At 41.0% G+C, this 23,358-nt stretch overlaps 1 protein-coding gene across 1 annotated transcript in view; it reads right to left on the bottom strand.

Annotated features, from left to right (window-relative positions):
* CHN2 (chimerin 2) overlaps positions 1 to 21,834 on the bottom strand; it is a 182,451-nt gene extending 160,617 nt beyond the window's left edge. The window contains exon 1 of the mRNA XM_060782002.2: positions 21,256 to 21,834. Coding sequence (XP_060637985.1) covers positions 21,256 to 21,304 — 49 coding nt within the window. The 5' untranslated portion in view covers positions 21,305 to 21,834. The remainder of the gene's footprint in view (positions 1 to 21,255) is intronic.
* Between the last annotated feature and the right edge of the window lie 1,524 nt (positions 21,835 to 23,358).

A 23,358-nucleotide genomic window follows, 5' to 3' on the forward strand; every position in this document is an offset into this window, starting at 1 on the left:
AATCACACATTTACTGATAGCAAATCGTCATTTGTAAAGCTTGCTAAACAAACTGATTTTCCTTTTTATGAAGTACAGCTGAAGCATCTTCTGCAGAATTCACTGCAAAGACTGCACAACAGATTAATATAAATGTCTCAACAATCACTAAGTGACTTCAGAAGATTTTGACTGTTGTCAAATTTTTCATGACCCCAACATTAAGCTAAGGGGACCCCATCTGGGATCTGGGCCCACAGTTTAAGAAGCAGTGGTCTAGACTACTACCCCATTCAAATTATTAACATAATTCATGGTTTTAACATTTTCAACCAAATTGATGTTTCCAGATTGACAGCTCCATGCACTACCAGTTCAAAAGATATTGCACAGATTCTATCTTTTATTTCCTTAAATGCTTTCTTCGTGGTTTAAAAACAAAACAGATAAACAGAAAGGGGAGGGGAGCAAGAAAATTCAGGAATGTTATAAACAGAAGAAACCAATGTTTGAGACCCCCCATACACACACACACACACACACACACACACACAAATATTTAACAAGACAGAGCGATTGTACCATAAAAGGCTCATTAAAAACACCTCATTTAAATTAAACCATTAGGAATAAATTTCTATATTAATTGACTAATTGCTTTCCTGATCAACGTCTGTCATGGGCATTTCACATCATTATCTTAATTGCACTATCTTAATTAAAACCAGCTGTAAAGGGTTTTTTTTGTTTTTTTTACAATGCTGTTTGATATAGCTTTTCTTTTACATGAAGTGGTCTTGGTTTTACAGTATTATTCAATAAGTGCAAGGGAAAAGATGAAAACATAATTAATGATGCATTAGTTTTCCATATTTCCAAAGATGAAAATACTGAATTTAAAACCATAAATTTGTTTCTAGTAATCACCTTCTTCCTAATACAACAAGTACCCCTTTTCTAAATAACAACATCAGTGGAAATGGAGTTCCACCTCAATAGCCCTGGGAATAATATCTTAGAGCAAATAGGATAATAAGTTGGAAACAAGGCACAGATCTTGAAGAAGATCTGCGTTTTTTGTTCCAAAAGAAGGAGTTGTCCTCAGCTGTTTGACACGGAAGTCACAGTGTCAGAAAGGGCATTACTTACAGAAAAGAGACAGCTTGAAAGCAGGGTTGGGCAACTATGTTAACCTATTTTCTTTCCCATGACCCACCCATTCCCTATATTCCCAAAATCACAGAAAAGTAAAAAATAGAAGTAACTGGAAGTAACTTTCAGTTTCCACCAACACACATTTCAGTGTTACAAGGGACAAAGCAATATGTACAGGAATTACACACCATGCTTTGTAGGAGAACCAATCGCATAAGCATGGTTCTGCTTGTTTTAGTATCAAAAAAGATTTTAGAAGGCTGATTTTTTTTGTCATGTCAGGAGTGACTCGAGAAACTGCAGAAGGCTGATGGAACCCCTAAATAACTACAGAAATTTGTAATGTGTTGGCTACGGCTGACAAAATCCAAAGCTCGCCAAATCCTCCCAGCCATTGCCTGTGCTCCCAAAACAGTAATGCATTGAGACCAGCTCTGGAGCACCTCTAAAAAAATTTTTTTTCCCACTTCTTGCCTTTTACCAATTTTAAAAGTACTATGTAAAAAATAATATCTGTCCTTAGGAATGTACAAACTTTATAGATTTGGTGGTGAGTTGGAGAAAGAGGTAGAGAACAAGAAAGGAAATGTCAGAAGAAGGAGGGAATATATTGTCCCATACACTTTAGCTCTGGTTGGCCATTGCTGACTAGTAGCCTTTAAGAGATGCATGGCAGCAACTCCCAACAGCAAAAGACACACTCCTTGCAAAAAAAAAAAAACCCTTAAAAAACAAAACCCCAACTCATACCAATAATCTGTCTCTCTAGATCAGTGGTTCTCAACCTTCCTAATGCTGTGGCCCCTTAATACAGTTCCTCATGTTGTGGTGACCCCCAACCATAAAATTATTTTTGTTGCTACTTCATAAGTGTAAGTTTGTTACTGTTATTAATTGTAATGTAAATATGCAGGATGAATTTTCATTCACTGGACCAAATTTGGCACAAATACCCGATAAGTCCAAATTTGAATATTGGTAGGGTTGGGGGGCATTGATTTTGTCATTTGTGAGTTGTAGTTGCTGGGATTTATAGTTCACCTACAATAAAAAAACATTAACTCCACCAGCAATGGAATTGAAGCAAACGTGCCACACAGAACTCCCATGACCAACAGAAAATACTGGAAGGGTGTGGTGGGCATTGACCTTGAGTTTTGAGTTGTAGTTCACCTACATCCAGAGAGCGCTGTGGACTCAAACCATGATGGCTCTGGACCAAACTTGGCATGAATAATCAATACGATCAAATGTGAACACTGGAGGAGTTTGGGGAAAATAGACTTTGACATTTGGGAGTAGTAGGTGCTGGATTTATAGTTATTTTACAATTAAAGAGCATTTTGAACTCCACCGACGATAGAATTGGACCAGACTTCCCACACAGAACTCCCATGACCAACAGAAAATACTGTATTTTCTGATGGTCTTTGGCGATCCCTCTGACACCCCTCTCATGACCCCCAGGGGTCCCAACTCCCAGGCTGAGAAATACTGCTATAGATGGACTTTCAGCCTACTGTCCTCACACTTCCAAAAGGGAGCTCCTACCACTTATTCCTCTGTTAAATTTGCAAGAGATAGCAGCAGCTATTTTCAGTGAACTTTGCATAGCCTTAAGGTGTTTTCTGCATGCTGTCATAATTACGATAGCAGATGAAAGCGGTTTTACCAAGCTAGCATTCCTCAAAAACTGCATGTATTATATAATGAGCCAAGGACAATTAAGCCACCTAGCTATCTTCTCTGTGTGTGAACTACAAGAAAAATCTCATTTAGGAAGCTAATTCATAATTTTGTAATGAAAAAGACCTCCCTCCCTCCCTGTCTCTTCCTCTCTGCCATCCTCTGTAAAGCTTTAAAGTTAATGGGCCTAAGTGTAGTGACATTTGCCATAATTAAGAAAAAAATCTAAACATTGACAAGCTAATCCTTTTTAAATAGACTGTTACAGAATAGTTAGCAAACTTGCAGGACGCTCAGGCTGGGTGAATTGAATGTAGCTAAGGTGGCTGTTTTCCAGAAATATTGAATATGTTAACAGTAATTTCAGAACTATAAATAACTTTTTTCCACAATTCATGAAATTGCATGTATAAGATGAAGAGCCCATGTTACAAATGTGCATCGGGCCTCCCAAAATGACTGCTTAAAAATCTAGTTGCACACATATGAGTTTGTGTCTTGGACTTATGGTGATCTCGTGAATTTCACTAGGTTTTCTTCGACAAGGAATACTTAGAGATAGCTTTAACACTTCCTTCCTCTGAAATGTAGATGGTGGCAAATCTATAGATGGTGGTAAATCTATGTCACACGTGTCAAAGGGGAACACAGCACCCTCTTTCCTGGCACGCATGGCATTGCCAGCCAACCACTTGCTTGTCTGCTCACTATCCCACCCCCTGCTCACTCACCCACTTACCTGCTCACTATCATGCTCATTGTTCACTCACCTGCTCACCATCCTGCACCTTGCTTGCTGGTCTGTCCCTCTGCTTGCCATCCCCTTCCCCCCTGCATGCCCAACTCCCCCTCCACCCAGTTTGGGAACTCAGTCTCTAAAAGGTTCGCCATCACTGGTTTACAACATCTAGTATTCACTGGTGGTCTCCCATCAAATTACTAACAGAGACTGGATGGTCATTTGTGGGAGGTGCTTTTCCTGCATGGTGGGGGGGGGTGGACTAGATGGTCCATGTGGTATCTTCCAACGCTATGATTCTTCCAAATAGCTGACCATATTCAGCTTCGCAAATTGAATGGGATTTGCTGACATTTGGGTATTTGGGTATTCACTAGTTCTACATATAGACATACTTTGGTTGTCTAAGCCTCTGAGAAAGAAGCTCATTTTTACAAACCTAAGGCACTTCTACACTGAGCATATAATGCAAATTGAAGCTGACTTGAGGCCAAAGTGACCACAAAATTAACAACTCAAATGTGTGATGCAGCACAATAATATACCACGTATTACAAGTCTTCAAAAAGTCTGAGTTCTGTCAAACAATGCACTGCAGCAGTTACCAGAGTATCCCAGACCTGGGGAAAAATCAGCTCTTCAAAATGCGGAGCACATTGTAGACCCCTGCCCCTGCTGTAGAGAAGTAAGGAATCCCAAATAGGGGTTGTGAAAAATGCCCCAAGGGCATGGCTGGGTAACAGGGGGCTAATGGAACCCCTGGGAGGAGTAATTGATTAGCTCTGCTCCTACCAGTCACTTTTTTTACCACCTTGTATGCCTCTGGTCACTGATGCACAACTTTTGAAGAATAAAAAAACCAAAAAAAAAACCATGCAAGGTGGTTTGAGGCCAAGTTCTGTGGTAAATATCTTCCTGGTCTCAAATCAAATTAGAACTGCTAATCTAATAATCCTGCAGAGAAACCAGTTCCTCTCGAACAAATTCCAACTTGGATTATAGTGTCAATGTAGAAGTGCCCATACACAAATTTTGTTTCATGCATAAAATTAGTAAAAACATTGTATATATGATGACTTTCAGTCTATTGTATAAGGTGTAGATGAATAATGAATGGATTTAGTGTTCAGACTTGCATCCCATCTCCAAGATATCTCATGCATACATATATGAAAATACCGATATTCCCAGAAAATCCAAAACATTTCTGGTCTCAAGAACAGCAGATAAGGGATGCTAAACCTGTACAACACCTTCATCCTTTGTTGTCAGCATATTTCAATTTTTCAATATGTATACCTATGTTACTTAACTTAAGTTTGACTTGAAATATAATGTTTCCAACTCTTGTTGAAAAGGGCAGAGAAGATTCAGGACTGACTCTTTATTTTCACTGGTTTGACAGAGAATGTACTCTAATCCCATAAATAGGAACAGTTGCCTTCAACTGGCATATCTACTCACAGCTTTGATTGTTGAACTTTGTAGTAGGGTTCAAGATAACAGTGCCATGCAGGAAACATAATGTACCATCATTTCTAAGGAAAGATTGAATCCACTTTACATTTAAACTGTAGTTTTCCTGGTAACACTGAGGAATAAAGCAAATTGGTATAAAGAGTCTGGCCTTTGGATCACATCATCAGGAATGCCAAATTATACACTGACACAATAAAAAGCAGAAAAAAGTAAAGGAACTTCTGTTGCTGTGAAACAGAACATTGACGCCATGATATTAGGCTTCGGTTAAGTGCTTTTACTAAAATGTAAATGCACTAAACCAACGTCTAATGCCGGAGTATCACCATTCTTCTAGCTCACAAAGGCAACGAAAATGATCATCAAAGATTATATCCACTGGTATAAAAATTTAAATGCTAGACATATACATATTTATATGTCTAGCATTTATTTATATTCTGCTCTTCTCACCCCGCAGAGGACTCAGGGCGGATTACAATGTACATATATGTGGCAAACATTCAATGCCAAAGACACACAACACATATAGACAGACAGTCAGAGGCTATTTAACTTTTCTGGCTGCCAGGGGAGCTGTCGCTTTCATAATCCATCTGCGACACTGATGAAGTACTTCGGCATTCTCCGCATGCTTTGCTGGAGTCTTTTTTATGGCCTCGTAAATTAGTTAAATTAGTCTCCCCACACATAGATGGTACCTAATTTTCCTACTTGACAGATGCAACTGTCTTTCGGGTTGCAAAGGTCAACAACAAGCTACACAATTGGTCAGAAGCTCACTCCAACCCGGGCTGGCTTCGAACTCATGACCTTTCGGTCAGATGTGATCTTAATGCAGCTGACACTCAGCCAGCTCTGCCACAGTCACATATTTTGGATACAATTTAAAGAAAATTGTTCAGTTTTCTTTAAAATAGATATTGTCACATAAATGAACAAGCAGCACATTTCTAAATTAGTCATGACAAACTAATGACAACTGAAAACATTGGCTTTTAAACCACACTTATTATTTTTGCTTTATATATATAATTCACTGTCAATAATAATTGATTATCTAGTTTAATTTTTGAAAATAAATCGCTAACAATACAGTTTTGGTTTGAGACTAAACTGAACATTGATAGGAAAAACTACTGTCAGATATGATCTCCAAAAGAAAATATGTGCAGTCACGTTCTATGGCATATGACTGACAGGTATTTTAATTGTTCATATTTTGAATCAAACTTTCCACAGGTAATGTTTGATTAGTTATTAAAATTCACTCAAGATGGTATTTCAGAAAATATATTACATTTTCAGCAAAGAGAAAACAACTTGCAAGGAAGGAATAACAATATTCCATTGTTTTGCTGTTCTGATACTACTTTTAAAAGTTACTTATTACTCTAATCAACTAACATTAATTACTGTAGCACAAACATAAAATCACATAATTACGCACTAGTAACCCAATTTACAATTATGCCATTGAAAAATATAAAAAAATGTTCTCTGCTGCCTCTACCTATCTCTGATCTTCATAATTCTGTAACGGCAACAACTCCTGGCTTTTATTTACACAGCCAGATATTTAGAACAGGTAGTCTGGCAAGGCAGCCCTCCCTAAATTCATACTAGTCCGTTTGAAAGTGGCAGGAATTCATTTAGTTTTGGCAAAATTGAAGATGGCAGAAAAGGCAGGGCAATGTTTTCTAAAATAGTGGTTCCCAAACTGTGGCCCATGGACCACCAGTGGTCCGCAAGAACTAAAATATGGTCCAGGGCCTCACTGTTACTACACTGTTGCAACAAGAGCAACTGGTCTTGCAAAACCCTCTTATAGTGCTGAGAGTTAACAAAATCCACTGATAATAACATAGCCCAACCAACAAAAAAACCCACCCTTTTTCTTGGTGTCTTCATTTTTAGACCTGTTCAATTGTATTGGATAGACCACATTAGCTCTAGATTATTAAATATGGTTTTCTGTGCACAAGCAGATGGCAACTACTGTATGGTAAATGTTCTGTATCAGAAACTAGAGCTGATATGGTCTATCCAATGCAATTTTCTGAATCGGCATCCCAAATAACCAAACCAAATTTAAAGTTTATTTATTTATTTCATTTCATTTCTACCCCCCTTTCTCACCCAAAGGGGCTCAAGGCGGCTTACAACTCCGGCAAAAATTCAATTAAAGCAGACCAAAAACTGATTCATAATCCTTTTGCTACTAATGTTGGAGAGTGGTCCCTGGGCAAAAAAAAAAAAAAAAAAGGTTGGGAACCACAGTTCTAAAAATCCCAACTAATCTGAGCATGGCTCCTTTTTACAACACGTCTCCCTCCCTCTGTTCTTGCTTCTCTAACCTTGGCTATCTGCACAACCGCTCTGGAAGGAACCAGCAGACAGTTGCCTATCCATCTTCACTTCCCACTTTCAGACTGAGTCAGAATGAACCAATGATTTACAGACAGAAATTCAATACCATTACAGTCCAGATCACTACTGTACAGAGTTACCAGTTACCATAATAACTTATTAAAAGTACTGCATTACTTCTTAGCTCTGCTGTTGCCTGAGTAACACAACCATGGTGATGGACTATAGTATATAATAACTGGATTTTCTTTGAACTTCTCCATCTTTGAGATTAGGTGAATTTTTCCTAATGAGATAATCCATGGTAACTTTGGCTTTTCAGAAGATTCCAGCTTGCATCACACTTCCTTCATTTATCTTACACTATTGCACTTTGAAAGCTAATTCCTTAATACCATCAAAGCTTCTTAGAAACAAAGGCTATGTAAATGCTGTGTATTATTATTATTAGATTAATCTTAATTAAATTAAATCCATTCAAGCTTCATTGTTTGCTGAATAGGCAAATGAAATGAGCTATTCAAACAGAAGTAACTCTTTTTTTCTCAGAGTCACACATGGTTCCCGATGAAGTCAACAGAAGCCTTGCACTCCCTTCTAAAGATTATCTCTGAAAACTAAATAGTTAAATTCCTCTGAGGATTTCTAATGCACAAAATATCTGAATAATTCTTTACAACCACCGGTTTAGTGAAAGAAGTATTTTACATTACAGAGGGGAATATCTAAGTAGAAGCATATAAATAGGTTTGCCAGAACAGTGAATACATTAAAACCATCACACAATATTTCAAAATTTTTTGCTTTATAAACTACAGTGGTATTCCTTAAACGTAAAGTTACATAATCATTGGAAGTTTTACATTTACAGGAAAAGGGAAAGCAATTTTTACAAGCAAAAAAGTTTAAATTCCCAGAAACTCTCGATTGCTAGTTATTGTGTAAATGGATATCTTATTATTATGCCCAAGGAATTTTCCATATTTCTTTTTCTACCACCTGGCTGGATCATTGATGAGAATCAAAGGAATTATTTCTCTTGCTCTAAATCCCACGATACAAACTCTGCTTCACTCTCGACATACATACAAATATGTAGTCCTTGAGGAACACAACAAAGCACACCCAAAACCCATTTGCTTCAGAATGCATAGGTAGACTTAGAATAGCTACACCACCTTTGCAGAGTGTGAAATACTGCAGAGTTAACCAATGCAATTTCCAACCTTCTGTTGCTCACCACTTAAATGCAGTACTTCGAAAATGCACTGTATATAGAAGAAAGTTTCACTGAGGACAAGGTAGGTGGACCTAGCCTCCTGCTATGGGTTGACTTTCTGGCAGTCTAACCAGTAAGATGCTACACTGCTAATGCAATAGTGGTACAACTTGCTTAGCTGATCTAATAGAATAGACAACTTTAACTGTTGTAGATAACTGAGGGGTAGAGGACCACCTAGCTTTCAGAGGTTTCTAGGACAACTAAAACACTCAGGGCCCATCTACAATGATCATTTAATGCAACTCCAAGCTGATTTAAAACTGCAGTGGCCACAAAATGACTATTGCCAATGTGCCTGTGTGGGCAGTAAAGTGGCTAAAAGGTAAAAGCTTCCTCTGACATTAAGTCTAGTCGTGTCAGACTCTGGGGGATGGTGCTCATCTCCATTTCTAAGTCAAAGAGCCGGCGTTGTCCACAGACACCTCCAAGGTCATGTGGCCAGCATGACTGCATGGAGCGCTGTTACCTTCCTGCAAAAGTGGTACCTACTGATCTACTCACATTTGCATGTTTTCGAACTGCTAGGTTACCAGAAGCTGGGCCTAACAGCAGGAGCTCTCCCTGCTCCCAGGATTCGAACCGCCAACCCTTCAGTCAGCAAGTTCAGCAGCTCAGTGGTTTAACCGGCTGCACCACCAAGGGGCCTTAATAAAGTGGATACAGAACAGTAAAAAAAAAAGTCACAGGGAATCCAAAACATACATTCTAATGTGCTGCAGCAGATTCCAATGTATCACAGATCCAGAGTGAAACTGGCTCTACAAAATCCAGAGCGTGTTGTGCACACCCGCACTGTATTATAGAATCCAGAATGGGAGCTGCCACCCCCCCCCCTCGGGGCATAGCTGGGCAGCTAGGGGCTAACTGACCCCCTGAGAGGGATAACTGATTATCTCCATTCTTAACTGTCACTTTCTCCCTTTTTTTGAGGCCAGGTTCTGTAGTAAATGTAATCAGCCCAGCTTCAGTAACGGCAATCTAATCACCCACACATCGAAACTGGTTCTAAGCTGTAAATAGGGCCATAGAACACCCTAGATACTCCATTAGATATCACAGCATTTTTGCACCTGAAGAATGCAGTCTGTGATCTGAATATATGCTTCAAAAATAAAATCTTAGTAATAGAAAAGCTGTTCTTGCACCTGCTCTTCACATTAGGTGCCAAAATGAAAGCCTGTATCATGTGCTAAAGCAACTAGTATTGATATATATTCTCATATAAATGAAAAATGGGGCAGTAATCTTCCTCTATGTACACATCTCCTGCCCCACCCCAAAGCCTTTAGTTTTGCAAGTTTCTCTCACAGGTACCCAACCTACGCTTTCTAAATACACATATATCATTGTGTATGATCCAAAGGAGGTGGGTGGGTGTCAAACTCCAATTGTTTTCTGAGACAATGCTATTGTCATTGAAAAGGCCATAGGTTGCACTTCAGCTAAAAGCCTTACACCCAATTGCACAAGACAGTGCTTCTCTGTGTAGGAGCTCACAAGCTGAACTGCTTGTACCATATGCAGCAGAGCAAAAATCCCCATCCCAAACTGCATCAACTAGCATACAATTTTTCACCTGATTGCTCAGTTCTTTCATCTAATCCTCACACGTTAGCTATAAATACATCAAGTGGAAGACAGAATAATTTCATGCCTTTTAGAATTACAAAACGAAGAATCAAAATGATAACTGAACTGACAGACAGGTGACAGCATGGGTGGCTTCATCCTTGAGAAGTTTCTTTTCTCTCAACAATGCCTACCTCTGTCCAAAACCTTCAAAGTAAACTACTTCATAAGCCTTTTAGGTTAAAATGGCACCTGTAATTATAAGGTATAGGAGTGGCTACTAAATATGTGCAGCTTTATGAATCACTTTTGTGTCCATTATTACACCATCTAACAAATGTTTAATTAACCTTGCAGAAAAAACAAGAACCCAGTCTTGTAATTTGTCAATTGCCTAACTTGCCTAGGACAAGTTGTAACTTCTCACTTACAAGCATCCAAGAGGCAAAGCCACCCTAACCTTGGGATGATCAGAAGGTTGATCTCCAGATCATTTAGGTTTCGAATAAATAAATAATATAAATAAAACTTTATTTATATACCACTCTATCTCCCCGAGGATTCAGGGCGGTTTCCAAGTAAGATCACCGAAACATACAAAGTAAACAGCATAACATAAAATTAACAAAACAACATAAGCATAAAATTATCACAATAACACATATATATTAAAAATAATCCTGCCTATTTAGAGCAATTAAAAAGCCAGGCCAAGGCTAGTGCAAACTCAAAATATGAGGTGATCAGGAATTAAGTACAGTGTTATAACAGGCTAACAGCAGTAGAAGGTACGGGTCTGTGGCTGCTCATTTCCAGGGCCTATTAGAGGGATGACCGAGGTAATAGGTAAGAAGTGCAAAGCCATGTTCAACAATGTTTGGGGCTGGACTAGAACTGGTTATTCTCAAAGGCTTGTTGAAACCATTGGGTCTTCAAGCTCATAAAAAAGGAGGGGGGGGATGGGGCCTGTCTTATTTCCCTTGGAAGGGCGCTCAACTCTCAGAAATCCTAACAGCTGGTAAACTGACTGGGATTTCTGGGAGTTGAAGGCCAAAACATCTGGAGACCCACAGGTTGAGAACCACTAATGTAGACAATGGAGCAAGTTTGTTTTCTGTTGCTCCAGGAACTAAAATTCAAACTAATTCAAATTACAGGAAAAGAGACTCCACTAAACATTAAGAAAATCTCTTAAGAGCTGTTCAAGAGTGCAATGGATTGCCTTGGAAGGTGGTGGACATTTCTTTGAAGGTCTTTAAAAACAAAGATTGGAGGGGCATCAGAGTGCTTTAATCGTGTATTTCTGCATGGCAAGGAGTTGGACTAGACCAGTGGTTCTCAACCTGTGGGTCCTCAGGTGTTTCAGCTTACAACTCCCAGAAATCCCAACCAGTTTACCAGCTGTTAGGATTTCTGAGATGTAGGCCAAAACACTTGGGGACCCACAGGCTGAGAGCCACTGGTCTACATGAACTACCTTCAGATATTTAAAGATAAGTACATTATAACCTCTCCGTCTTCTTTTCTCTAAGCAAAACATACCTAGCTAAGCTGCCCCTCTCAAGGCTTGGTTGCCAGACCTTTGATCATCTCGGTTGATGCTCTCTAGACATCAGTAACTTGAAGAATCACAATTCTCCATTCCAACACTCCAAGTCTCCAATAAGCTGTACATTCCATGTACTTTACTGTGCTCGACTGCTGGAAACACAAAACAAATGAGAAACTGCAAATATACCATTCTAGCTGCCCTCTGTCATGAATTTCCTAACAAATCTGGCTTTATACATGCCACATGGAAAACACATCAACAGACCAAAGACAAAATTTATTCTAGTTACAAATATAAAACATGACCTCCGTGGCACATTTTGTATCTCTTCCCAAACTGCATCCCTGACTTTTAATCAAGTTTTCCCTGAATAAAGAATAGCTGTAAAGCAAAGACATCATTTTTAAAGTTCAATTCGTATTTTATGTTGATTTTGTATTGCTATTTACAGGTCATGTGTTTCTTTCCTTTTCAAGCATCTTGTGATGGAAAGTCAAATGAAGAGGAATAATTATATATCATTTGCAAAAGTTATTCCTCTTAAAACCAAGTATGCTATGGCTGTTCGCTTTTAAAAGCTGGGCTCTGTGGTTAGTTGCTATTAGAAAATGCTCCAAAACTTGCTGAGCTATGCAAAATAAAAACCACAGGCAGCCCAAATGAAACTGCATGGAGTCAGATACACTGGAGCCACAAATACTGGATACTTTGAAGAGGGGAAATACTGACATTTTAACTGAAAAGAATATGAAGAGGATGTGGTAGTTGACATATCTATATATAGTAGACCCCACTTTGGTGTTGTTAACTGTTGTCAAATTGACTTTGATTCATGGCAACCTTATGAATGAAAGATTATCAACCATCCTGCTCGGGTCTTGCAGACTCAGGACCATGGTCTCCTGGATCAAGTTCATCCATCTATAATCCATTCTTCCTCTTATCCTACTACTTTCTACTTTACCAAGCATTACAGTCTTTTCTAGTGAATCATGCCTTCTCATGATATCACTAAACTACTGCAATCTCAGTTAAGTCATTTTATCTTCTAAGAAGAGTTCAGACTTGATTTACTCTAGGACCCATTTGTTCATCTTTTTAGCAGTCCACAGTATCTGAAGAAATCGTCTATCAGCTTTCTTCACTGTCCAGCTTTCACAAACAACATAGAAATAGGAAATACAATGGTTTGGTCCATCCTAACTCTGACACTCAATTATATATATAATTACATGTCAGGATGTTGCCTAATTTCTTCATTGCTACCTTTCCCAGTTGTAGCGCACATCTACACTGACCACTTATCTTAAAGGGTGGGAAAATCAGCTCTATGGTGGCTAAATGCTGCATAGAGCTGATTCAGGTTAATGTGGGCCAAAGCTACTTAATGCGGTCCTGAATATTTCTTGAGAATCTGGAGCAAACCGCAATTTTGGGTCCATGTAAATAGTTGGGCTTGCCCCAAGTTGGCACATTCTGCATTCCCTGGGCTTGGGTGGCCCAGAGACATGGCATGGCAATCACAGCTCCCCCCCCCCCCCCCCATCATCATGAAGACTATCAGACATACCATTGTTTGTGCTAGTCGCTCTTTACTTGACATGATGCTGGCCAGAGCGATAGTGCAATTGGAGAAAGGAGGGGCGAGGGGAGGGTGATTTCTCCTCTCTTACATCACTCTGCCACCCCAGCCAATGTCACTCCAAGCAAAGAGTGACTGCCTCTAGCTATATTATGCCTGCTGGCTGCTATGATTATAAGAACAGGGATTGTATATTAAAGGTCAATGGTCAGGACTCTCTCCTGCCTCTACCATGGTTGGAGGGGGGAGGTAGAGGTCTAAAGGATCCCAGGACCAATCCAGCATCCACCACTGTGGATTGGACCCAGGAAATGTAGTCAGTGTAGATGTGCCCCTAGTTTTCTTCTGGTTTTAATTCCAATCTCATAAATAACCTAAAGGCACCAGATCCTGCTGATTTGTGAAATTAAACAGTTCATGTTAATACTTCAGTGGGAGACCACCAATGAATACCAGGTGATATAGAGTAGATTTTAGCGCAGTAATTCTCAACCTGTGGGTCACCATGTGTTTTGGCCTACAACTCCCAGAAATACCAGCTGTTAGGATTTCTGGGAGCGGAAGGCCAAAACATCTGGGGACCCACAGGCTGAGAACCACTGTTTTAGAGGAAGAACCTGGCAAATTCACTTCTGAATGTTATTTGCCTAAGAAACCCTATGAAATTAATTGAGCCATCATATGTCAGCAGGTGGCTTGAAGGTACACACACACACGCACACACACAACTTGATTACACACCATAATGAGTCAGAAGTATTCCTTACAATGTGAAGCTTAAGGCTTTGTAAACCTCAATGGAGAATACAAATACTTTACATGTGTATTATCTAAATGAAACCACAAAGCCATGTTAACATGTATTTACAAATAAAAAGTAAAGATATTACATTTCCTTAAACAACTGAATAACTTTAATCACCTGGTGCCCTTATCAAAATTAATCCCTACACTGCAAGGCCACCTATAGAACCATATTTCAGTGTTCCACAGTCTTTTCCATTTATACTATCGACATGTACAATATTCAATGCTAATTATTTCCAATTCCACAGTCCACTTATTTGTATACATATATTTAGGTATCTCAGATTTATGGCAAAGAGGCTATTAAATGAGCAGCAGGATGTGTATGTGTGTATCAGTACACATACTGATCTATACATTTGGTCACTAGCATTTGTACTTTTCTTTTGAAGAAATGAATGAAAAATACAGAAGTAAATAATGACCACAGTTGCTCTATTAAGATACCTGTGACCAATTTACCTGGATTCAAATATGCAAAAAATATATATTGCACTACCAGGTTTAACCTGGTGGCGCAGTGGGTTAAGTCGCTGAGCTGCTGAACTTGCTGACCAAAAGGTTGGCGATTCAAATCCAGGGAGCGGGGTGATAGGCCCAGCTTCTGCCAATCTAGCAGTTCAAAAATATGCAAATGTGAGTATATCAATAGGTACCACTCTGGCAGGAAGGTAACAACACTCCATGCTGGCTACATGACCTTGGAGGTATTTATGGACAATGCCAGCTCTGTGGCTTAGAAATTGAGATGAGCACCACCACCCAGATTCGGACACGACTAGACTTAATGTCAGGGGAAACCTTTACCTTATATTAAAAGTAGCCAACCAAACAAAATACTTTTGATTTCTTATTTGTGTCTTGATTTTACGCATGGCATAAACTTTGATATCTCCAAATCTTTATTCAAGATTTTCACTCAATAATTCTCTTGATTTAAATGTGAACCCCATGTAAATTGCTTGAGGCATACCTTCCCAAAAAAACTAAAATGAGGTAAAGATTAAGATCAGATAAGGAATATTTATATGTCTTCAATCTGCTAAAGGCATTGCCACAATTCTAGGCCCCACAAATACCAATCTGCTAGCATTCTCTGCTAGTGTTAAATTTTATAGCTTTAAATAAAGCAATGGCTTATGGTTAATACAATAAACAGCAGCAGCAACAAAGTATTCAAGCAGGTGACAGAATTCTTTATTGTATTTTTATAGCCTGCGTACTCTGTGGAATGAGAAAATCTGTCCTTTCACCTGCAATCCTAATCTCAAGAGAGTAAATCTAATTGAACACAAAAGAATTTGCGTTCAAGTATAACATGCATAGGCTTGCACTTGTATACTAAAGTACTAGAAAAATCAGTGAGGCTTCTTTCCAAGTTTATAAGCACTGGATTGCACTTTAGACATTTCTGTTCCCACCAAATTATATTAACAAGAATTAACAGTCTTGGGCTTTGACAAAATGCTTTCCAACCTTTTGTGGTCAGATCTTTCTCAGATCTCTTCTTGATGCCCAGAAGTTACAGTAACAAGAAGCACTTTCTCTCATGTGCTTTGCAAGTAGTCAATAACCAAAGAATATAATTAAGAATTGGCACAAGTTTGCTAAACGATTTCCTCAGCCCTCAATAAAAAGTGTTACCGCACAAAGATTTATCCAGTCCATGTGAGAAGGTGAACAGAAGGCAAAATTAGGTCTCTCAGATATTATACTGTTTCCTCTACTCTACGGCTTGGCAACTGAACAGGTGCAATCTCACTTGGAGCAACCTGTTCAGCCAAGCACAGCTATTTTTAGAGGTTCCTGGTGCTCTGGTTTTATACCTCTATGTCTCAGGAATAAAGAATGAAGAGGGAACGCAATTCATGCACTTTTTGCCTTGACCTGAGTGTACATTTCCTAGGCACCCAAAACTCTGACACTTTCCACTAACTAATACATCACATATTATTGCCAAGATGTGTAATCAGAGACTTTTGGAAGACTGGAACTGAGATAGAAAAAGGGAGAAAGCTTTAGGATGCTAGACTTTTCTACTCTTGCTCCTTTGCTCAGGTGTACAGAAAAGCATGCATCTATCCTTCTCTACATTTTGCATATGACGAAGGATACGAGTTGAATATCCTTTATCCAGAATTCCAATACACTAATTATGCCTATGCAAGTCTTCCAAACTTGGAAAAAATCCCAAACACATTTGATCCTGTGTATTTTGCATATAAAATACTCAAGCCGTACAGCCACCTTAGACTATTCGTTGGGACTAGGTTTATTTCCAGACTTCATACAGTTTCGGTGTCCTTTATCCAGACATCTGAAGTACTCCAAAATCCAAAGGTGTTCACATGGGTAGTTGAGATAGTGACGCCTGATGGCTCAATGTACACAGACTTAGTTTCAAGCACAAAATTATTACAAATATTGTGCATAAAAGTACCTTCTAGCCACATGTCAAAAGTGTATATGAAACAATAATGAATTTAGTTTAGAATTGGGTCTTAATTCCAATATATCTCATCATATCAATGCAAGTGTTCCAAAACCCCTCCCTCCAAAACAAACTTTCAACCTATGGAACACTTCTAGTCCCAAGCACTTCTGATAACAAATACGCAGCCTCTACAAACATCTGTATTCGGTACAGGTATGTGTGTGAGAGAGAGAGTACTGGGAAAATAACTTAGGCAGGTGGTTCATTCAATATTATATACATCACAAATGCTGGAAAGTTGAACCAATGCATGTAATATTTATCTAGGGTGCACCTACACTGTGGAATCAAACACATTTTGACATAACTTTAGCTGCCATGGCTCAATGTTATAGAATTTTCCGACTTCTAATTTGGTGAATCACTAGCACACTTTAGCATAGAAAGCTAAAGACCTTGTTAAATTACAACTCCCATGATTCTATGGTAGTTAAACTGATGTCAAACTGCATTGATTCTACAGTGTAGATCAAGCATGGACAAACTTCGGCCCTCCAGGTGTTTTGGACTTCATCTCTCACAATTCCTAACAGCCAGTAGGTTGTTAGGAATTGTGGAAGTTGAAGTCCAAAACATCTGGAGAGCTGAATTTTGCTCATGCCTGGTGTAGATGTACCCAAAGACTACCATCTAAAACTCTGGCGAGCTGCCATGATGTATATAGGAGACTGTGTTCCAGGAAACAACAGTTTCACTTGACATAAAACAGCTTTCTGTTTTCTACACGGATAGCTTTATTTTTGTAAAGAACCCTGTTTGTAATTGAAGTTGTAATTACAATACAGAAACATGTTAGCAGTACAGACTGGGGTAGCAGAGCACGACTTGATCCTCATTTTTCACTAAACTAAAAATGTTAGAAATGAACTGAATCCTGGACTGAATGGGAGCGAAGAGAGGAGCAACAGGGAGGAGAGGACCTCATCTGCATACTCATTCTTCCCTACAGTAAGAATGTTAGAAATAAACTGTACTTTGAACTAAGTAGGTGAGAAGCAAGGAACGACAGGGAGGAGAGGACCTCATTCTTCCCTAAACAAAAAATGTTAGAGAAGCAAGGGGCAACAGGTAGGAGCGGATCCTATTTGCATACCCCATTCTTTCCTACAGTAAACACGTTAGAAGTAAACTGTGCCTGGGACTGAATGGGAGAGCAGCACAGGAAGAGAGGACCTCAGTCTCATACCTTAATTTTTCTCTAAACTAAAAATGTTAGAAATAAATTGTACCTGGGACTGAATGAGAGAGAAGTGCTGGTGGAAAGGACCTCATTCTCATGACTTGATTCTTCCCTAAACTAAGCATATTAGTAATAAACTGAATGGGAGAGAAGCAACAGGGCCCCTTCCACACAGCTGAATAAAATCCTACATTTTCTGCTTTGAACTAGGGTATATGGCAGTGTGGACTCAGATAACCGAGGACCCTTCCTCACAGGCCTATATCCCAGGATATCAAGGCAGAAAATCCCACATTATCTGAGTGTGGACTCAGATAACCTAGTTGAAAGCAGATATTGTGGGATTTTTCTGCCTTGATATTCTTGGGGCCCTTCCACACAGCTGTATATCCCAGAATATCAAGGAAGAAAATCCCACATTTTTGGAGTGTGGACTCAGATAACCCAAGTTAAAAGCCGATATTGTGGGATTTTCTGCCTTGATGTTATGGGATGTAGGGTTGTGTGGAAGGGCCCTGGGTTATATGGTTGTGGGCCCTTCCACACAGCCTTATATCCCAGAATATCAAGGTAGAAAATCTCACATTATCTGAGTATGGACTCAGACAACCCAGTTCAAAGCATGCATTGTGGAATTTTCTGCCTTCATATTCTGGGATATAGGGCTGTGAGGAAGGGCCCTGGGAGGAGAAAACCTCATTCTTATACCTCAATTCTTCCCTAAGGATTAAACTGCATCTGGGACTGAGGACCCTTCCAATATCAAGGTAGAAAATTCCACAAAATCTGCTTTGAACTGGGTTATCTGAGTCCACACTGCCATATATTCCAGTTTAAAGAAGATAATGTGGGATTTTCTGCCTTGATATTCTGGGATACAGGGTTGTGTGGAAGGGCCCTGAGTGGGAGAGAAGCCATTGACAATAGGGAGTGGACCTCACTCTTTCCTAAAATAAAAATGCTAGAAATAAACTGAATGGGAGAGAAGAGAGGAGCAACAGGGAGGAGAGGACCTCATTATCATACCTCAGTTCTTCCCTACACTACAAATGTTAGAAATACACTGTACCTTGGTCTAAGTGGGGGTTCCTTATTATTATTACCAGCAGTGGAACTTTCTGCCCTGGAGTGTGGTGGCATTTGCCCAAGACTTTTGGAAAGTGTCAAGTTAGAGAGTGCCGTTTTCTTCAAATTTTATTTCTGCCCTTTTTTGGAGGCTTTTAAAGAGAGGCTGGATGGCCATCTGTCAAGAGAACTTTGAATGTAATTTTCCTGCTTCTTGGCAAGGGGTTGGACTGGATGTCCCACAAGATCTCTTCCAACTCTATGATTCTATATTTTGGACTCAAGAGGAGAGAATTGAGGGACAAAAGGGAGGACCACTTTCTCATAACTCATCCTTTCCTAAAGGAAAAAGGTTAGAAATTTTATACTTTGTTATTATTATATTATTATCATTATTTTATTGCATTACTATGTTATTGTTAAGCATTTTTATTCGATGTTATCGTCTGTTTTTCTATGCACTTTACTTTGCTTTATTGTAATTATTTGGCCTCAGGTTAGCCGCCCAGAGTATCTTCGGGGAGATGGTGGCATGGTATAAAGTTTTATTGTTATTTTATTATTAAAGGTAAAGGTTTTCTCCTGACACTGGGGGCTCCTTATTATTATTATTATTATTATTATTATTATTATTATTATTATTATTATTAGCAGTGGAACTCTCTGCCCTGGAGTGTGGTGGAGGCTCCTTCTTTGGAGGCTTTTAAACAAAGGGTGGATGGCCGTCTGCCGGGGTGCTTTGAATGTGGTTTTCCTGCTTCTTGGCAGGGGGTAGGACTGGATGGCCCACGAGGTCTCTTCCAACTCTATGATTCTATATTTTGGACTTTATTTATTTATTTATTTATTTAGCAGTTTTGTATACCTCCGTTCGAGGGACTCAGGCCGGTTTCCAACATCAATATTACAGACAGTCATTAAAACATCATATTCTAAATCACACTAAAACATTAAAATAGCAAAATACAATCATATAATTACAGTGTTCGGTCGTTATCAAAAATCATTATTCATCGCCATCCATCCATATCACAGGATCATGGCACATTCGTCGAATGCCAATCCCCAAAGCCAAGTTTTCACCTGTTTCCTGAACAGATAGAAGGGGCAGTTCTGCTCTCCAGTGGAAGGGAGTTCCAGAGTCGAGGGGCCACCACCGAGAAGGCCCTGTCTCTCGTCCCCACCAGCCGTGCCTGTGAGGCCGGTGGGATCGAGAGCAGGGCCCCTCCAGACGATCTTAGCAATCTTGATGGTTCATAGGAGAGGATACATTCGGACAGGTAAATTGGGCCGGAGTCATTTAGGGCTTTATAGGTTAAGACCAGCACTTTGAATAGTGCTCGGAAGCACTATTTGGCAGCCAGTGGAACTGGCGCAACAGAGGAGTAGTATGTTCCCTGTACCCTGCTCCTGTTAGTAGTCTGGCTGCCGCACATTGGACTAATTGAAGCTTCCAGGCAGTCTTCAGAGGCTACCCCACGTAGAAAGCGTTGCAGTAATCTAAACGGGATGTAACCGAAGCGTGGACCACCGTGGCCAAGTCAAACTTCCCAAGGTTCTCAAGAGGGGAGAAGTGAGGGACAAATGGGAAGGACACTTTCTCATAACTCATCCTAAAGGAAAAAGGTTAGAAATCAACTATATTTTGGACTGAGGAAGAGAGGAGTCAGGGACGAAAGGGAGAAGCACTTTCTCATCCTTCCCTAAAGGAAAAAGGTTGGAAATCAACTATATTTTGGACTGAAGAAGAGAGAAGTCTGGGACGAAAGGGAGAAGCACTTTCTCATCCTTCCCTAAAGGAAAAGGGTTGGAAATCAACTCTATTTTGGACTGAAGAAAAGAGAAGCCAGGGACAAAAGGGAGAAGCACTTTCTCATCCTACAGGAAACAGGTTAGAAACCAACTATATTTTGGACTGGAGAGGAGAGGTGCCAGGGACAAAAGGGAGAAGCACTTTTTCATCCTAAAGGAAACAGGTTAGAAACCAACTATATTTTGGACTGGAGAGGAGAGGTGCCAGGGACAAAAGGGAGAAGCACTTTCTCATCCTAAAGGAAACAGGTTAGAAACCAACTATATTTTGGACTGGAGAGGAGAGGTGCCAGGGACAAAAGGGAGAAGCACTTTCTCAGACCCCAGACCTAGAGTAAAAGGGTTACAAATCAACTGTACCTTGGACTAAGTTGGGACTAAGTGGGAGACACAAGCACAGGGAGGGGAGGACCTCCTTCTCATCTATAGTAACAAGGTTGAGAGATGAGCGGAGTGGGAGAGAAGACAGGGACCAGAGAGAGGCGAGGCGGCTTCCAAACTTACCCGAGGAAACCGAGGAGCCGGATAGACTGGAGTTGCTGGAAGTGGCCATCCTCCTTGCCCGGGGCTTCTCAGTGACTAGTCCAGGTGTTGCTGCTGCTGCTCTCCGGCTGAGGCCCCCACCCCATGGCAAAGGGCTGGAGCCGGGGGGAGAGAAACAGCAGCAGCACCCGTGAGGGCTTGGCTCGCCGCTGAAGCCAACAAGACGGCGCTCCTCCTGCTGGTGCTGCTGCGGGTGGCTTTGCGCCTTTCTTTCGTCCAGGTCCCTTTCTCTGGGAAGGCGGGGAACTCGGAAGGCGCCTGCCCTCGCCCGCTCCGCTCCGTCCCTCCCTCCGCCGCCGAGGCTTGACAAGAGAGAGAGGCAGCGAGCGGCTCCACCTCCGCCACACAAGCACTCTCTCACGGCTCTAGACCCACGCACGCACAAAGGAAGCCGAGCGGAGAAGGAGGCAGGCGCGCTTCGGCTCCAAAGGGGCAAGGGGGCTTCCTCCTGCCCCAAAGAGCGCGGCTCCCGTCTCCATGTGCCAAGGCGGGCCCGGCAGTTGGGGAGCGGAGCTTGCTAACGCCTCCTCCTCCTCCTCCTCCTCCTCCCAGGGAAGGAAGGAAAAGAAAAGAAAGGAGGAGGCGAAGGGAGGAGGAGGAGAGGCAGCCCCCAGGAGGCGTTTCCTCCAAGCCTGCCAGCTGCGGGTCCTACTGGTGGGGCTCTTAGGCGAAAGGAGAGCCCCCAATGTGCCCAAACAATTAGGCAGAGGACCCTTCCAGACAGACCCACTCTCCCAGGATCTGATCCCAGCCACTGAAATCCACAAGACAATTTCAACAGAAAGGAAGAAAGCGTAAAAATGAACACAATCTGGCTACAAGTATTAAAATAAACTGTAAAATCATAACAGTAAATAAAGAAAAACACTCAATCCCAAGGGAATTCCAGACAAGAAACAATCAGGGAGAGCTAATCACCTCCCAACAAAGGATTCCCCCAGGCAGTATTTATTTATTTATTTCAGTTACTTCTACCCCACCCTTCTCACCCCCGAGGGGGGACTCAGGGCAGCTTACAAAAAAGGCACAATTCGATGCCTATATCAAATATACACACATACATAAAAGCAATTAAACAGTTAACAGGTTAAAATCATCAGTACATAACACAATAGTAAACAATCTCATGCTCAGTGTTCAGAGTTCCATAAATCCATTCCATTCTGTCAATTCCTGCCCATCATCAAGGTCTTTCCTTTAGCTGCCAGAATGTCCAAAAGCCTGGTCCCACATCCAGGTCTTCAATTTTTTTCTGAATGAAAAAAGGGAAGTCGCTGATCTAATCTCCCCGGGGAGTGAGTTCCACAGGTGAGGGGCCACCACCAAGAAGGCCCTGCTCCTCGTCCCCACCAGCCTCACTTGTGATAGAGGCGGGGTCGAGAGCAGGGCCTCCCCAGAAGATCTTAAATTCCGAGGTGGGAGGTAGAGGGAGATCCGTTCGGACAGATACACTGGGACGGAACCGTATAGGGTTTTGTAGGTCAAAACCAGCACTTTGAATTGTGCTCGGAATTGGATCGGCAGCCAGTGGAGCTGACACAACAGGGGGGTGGTATGCTCCCTGTATGCTGCTCCGGTGAGCAATCTGGCTGCCTCCCGCTGGACTAGTTGGAGTTTCCGAGCAGTCTTCAAAGGCAACCCCAGTAAGAAGACAGACCTAGGCCATTCAATGCTAGTCATAGAACCATAGAATCATAGAGTTGGAGGATACCTCATGGGCCCTCCAGTCCAACCCCCTGCCAAGAAGCAGGAATATTTCATTCAAAGCACCCCTGACAGATGGCCATCCAGCCTCTGTTTAAAAGATGGAGCCTCCACCACACTCCAGTGCAGAGAGTTCCACTGCTGAACGGCTCTCACAGTCAGGAAGTTTTTCCTCATGTTCAGGTGGAATCTCCTTTCTTGTAGTTTGAAGCCATTGTTCCTCATCCTAGTCTCCAGGGAAGCAGAAAACAAGCTTGCTCATGATATCGAGCTCTTTTGGGGGGGTTCTCCCAGCGAGGGGAGACCCAAAGAACCGCAAATGGGGTTCTGACCTTGGCAAGCGACCAGCGGAGGCCAATT

This window comes from Anolis sagrei, chromosome 6, assembly GCF_037176765.1.
Source record: "Anolis sagrei isolate rAnoSag1 chromosome 6, rAnoSag1.mat, whole genome shotgun sequence".
In the NCBI taxonomy this organism is placed as follows: domain Eukaryota; kingdom Metazoa; phylum Chordata; class Lepidosauria; order Squamata; family Dactyloidae; genus Anolis; species Anolis sagrei.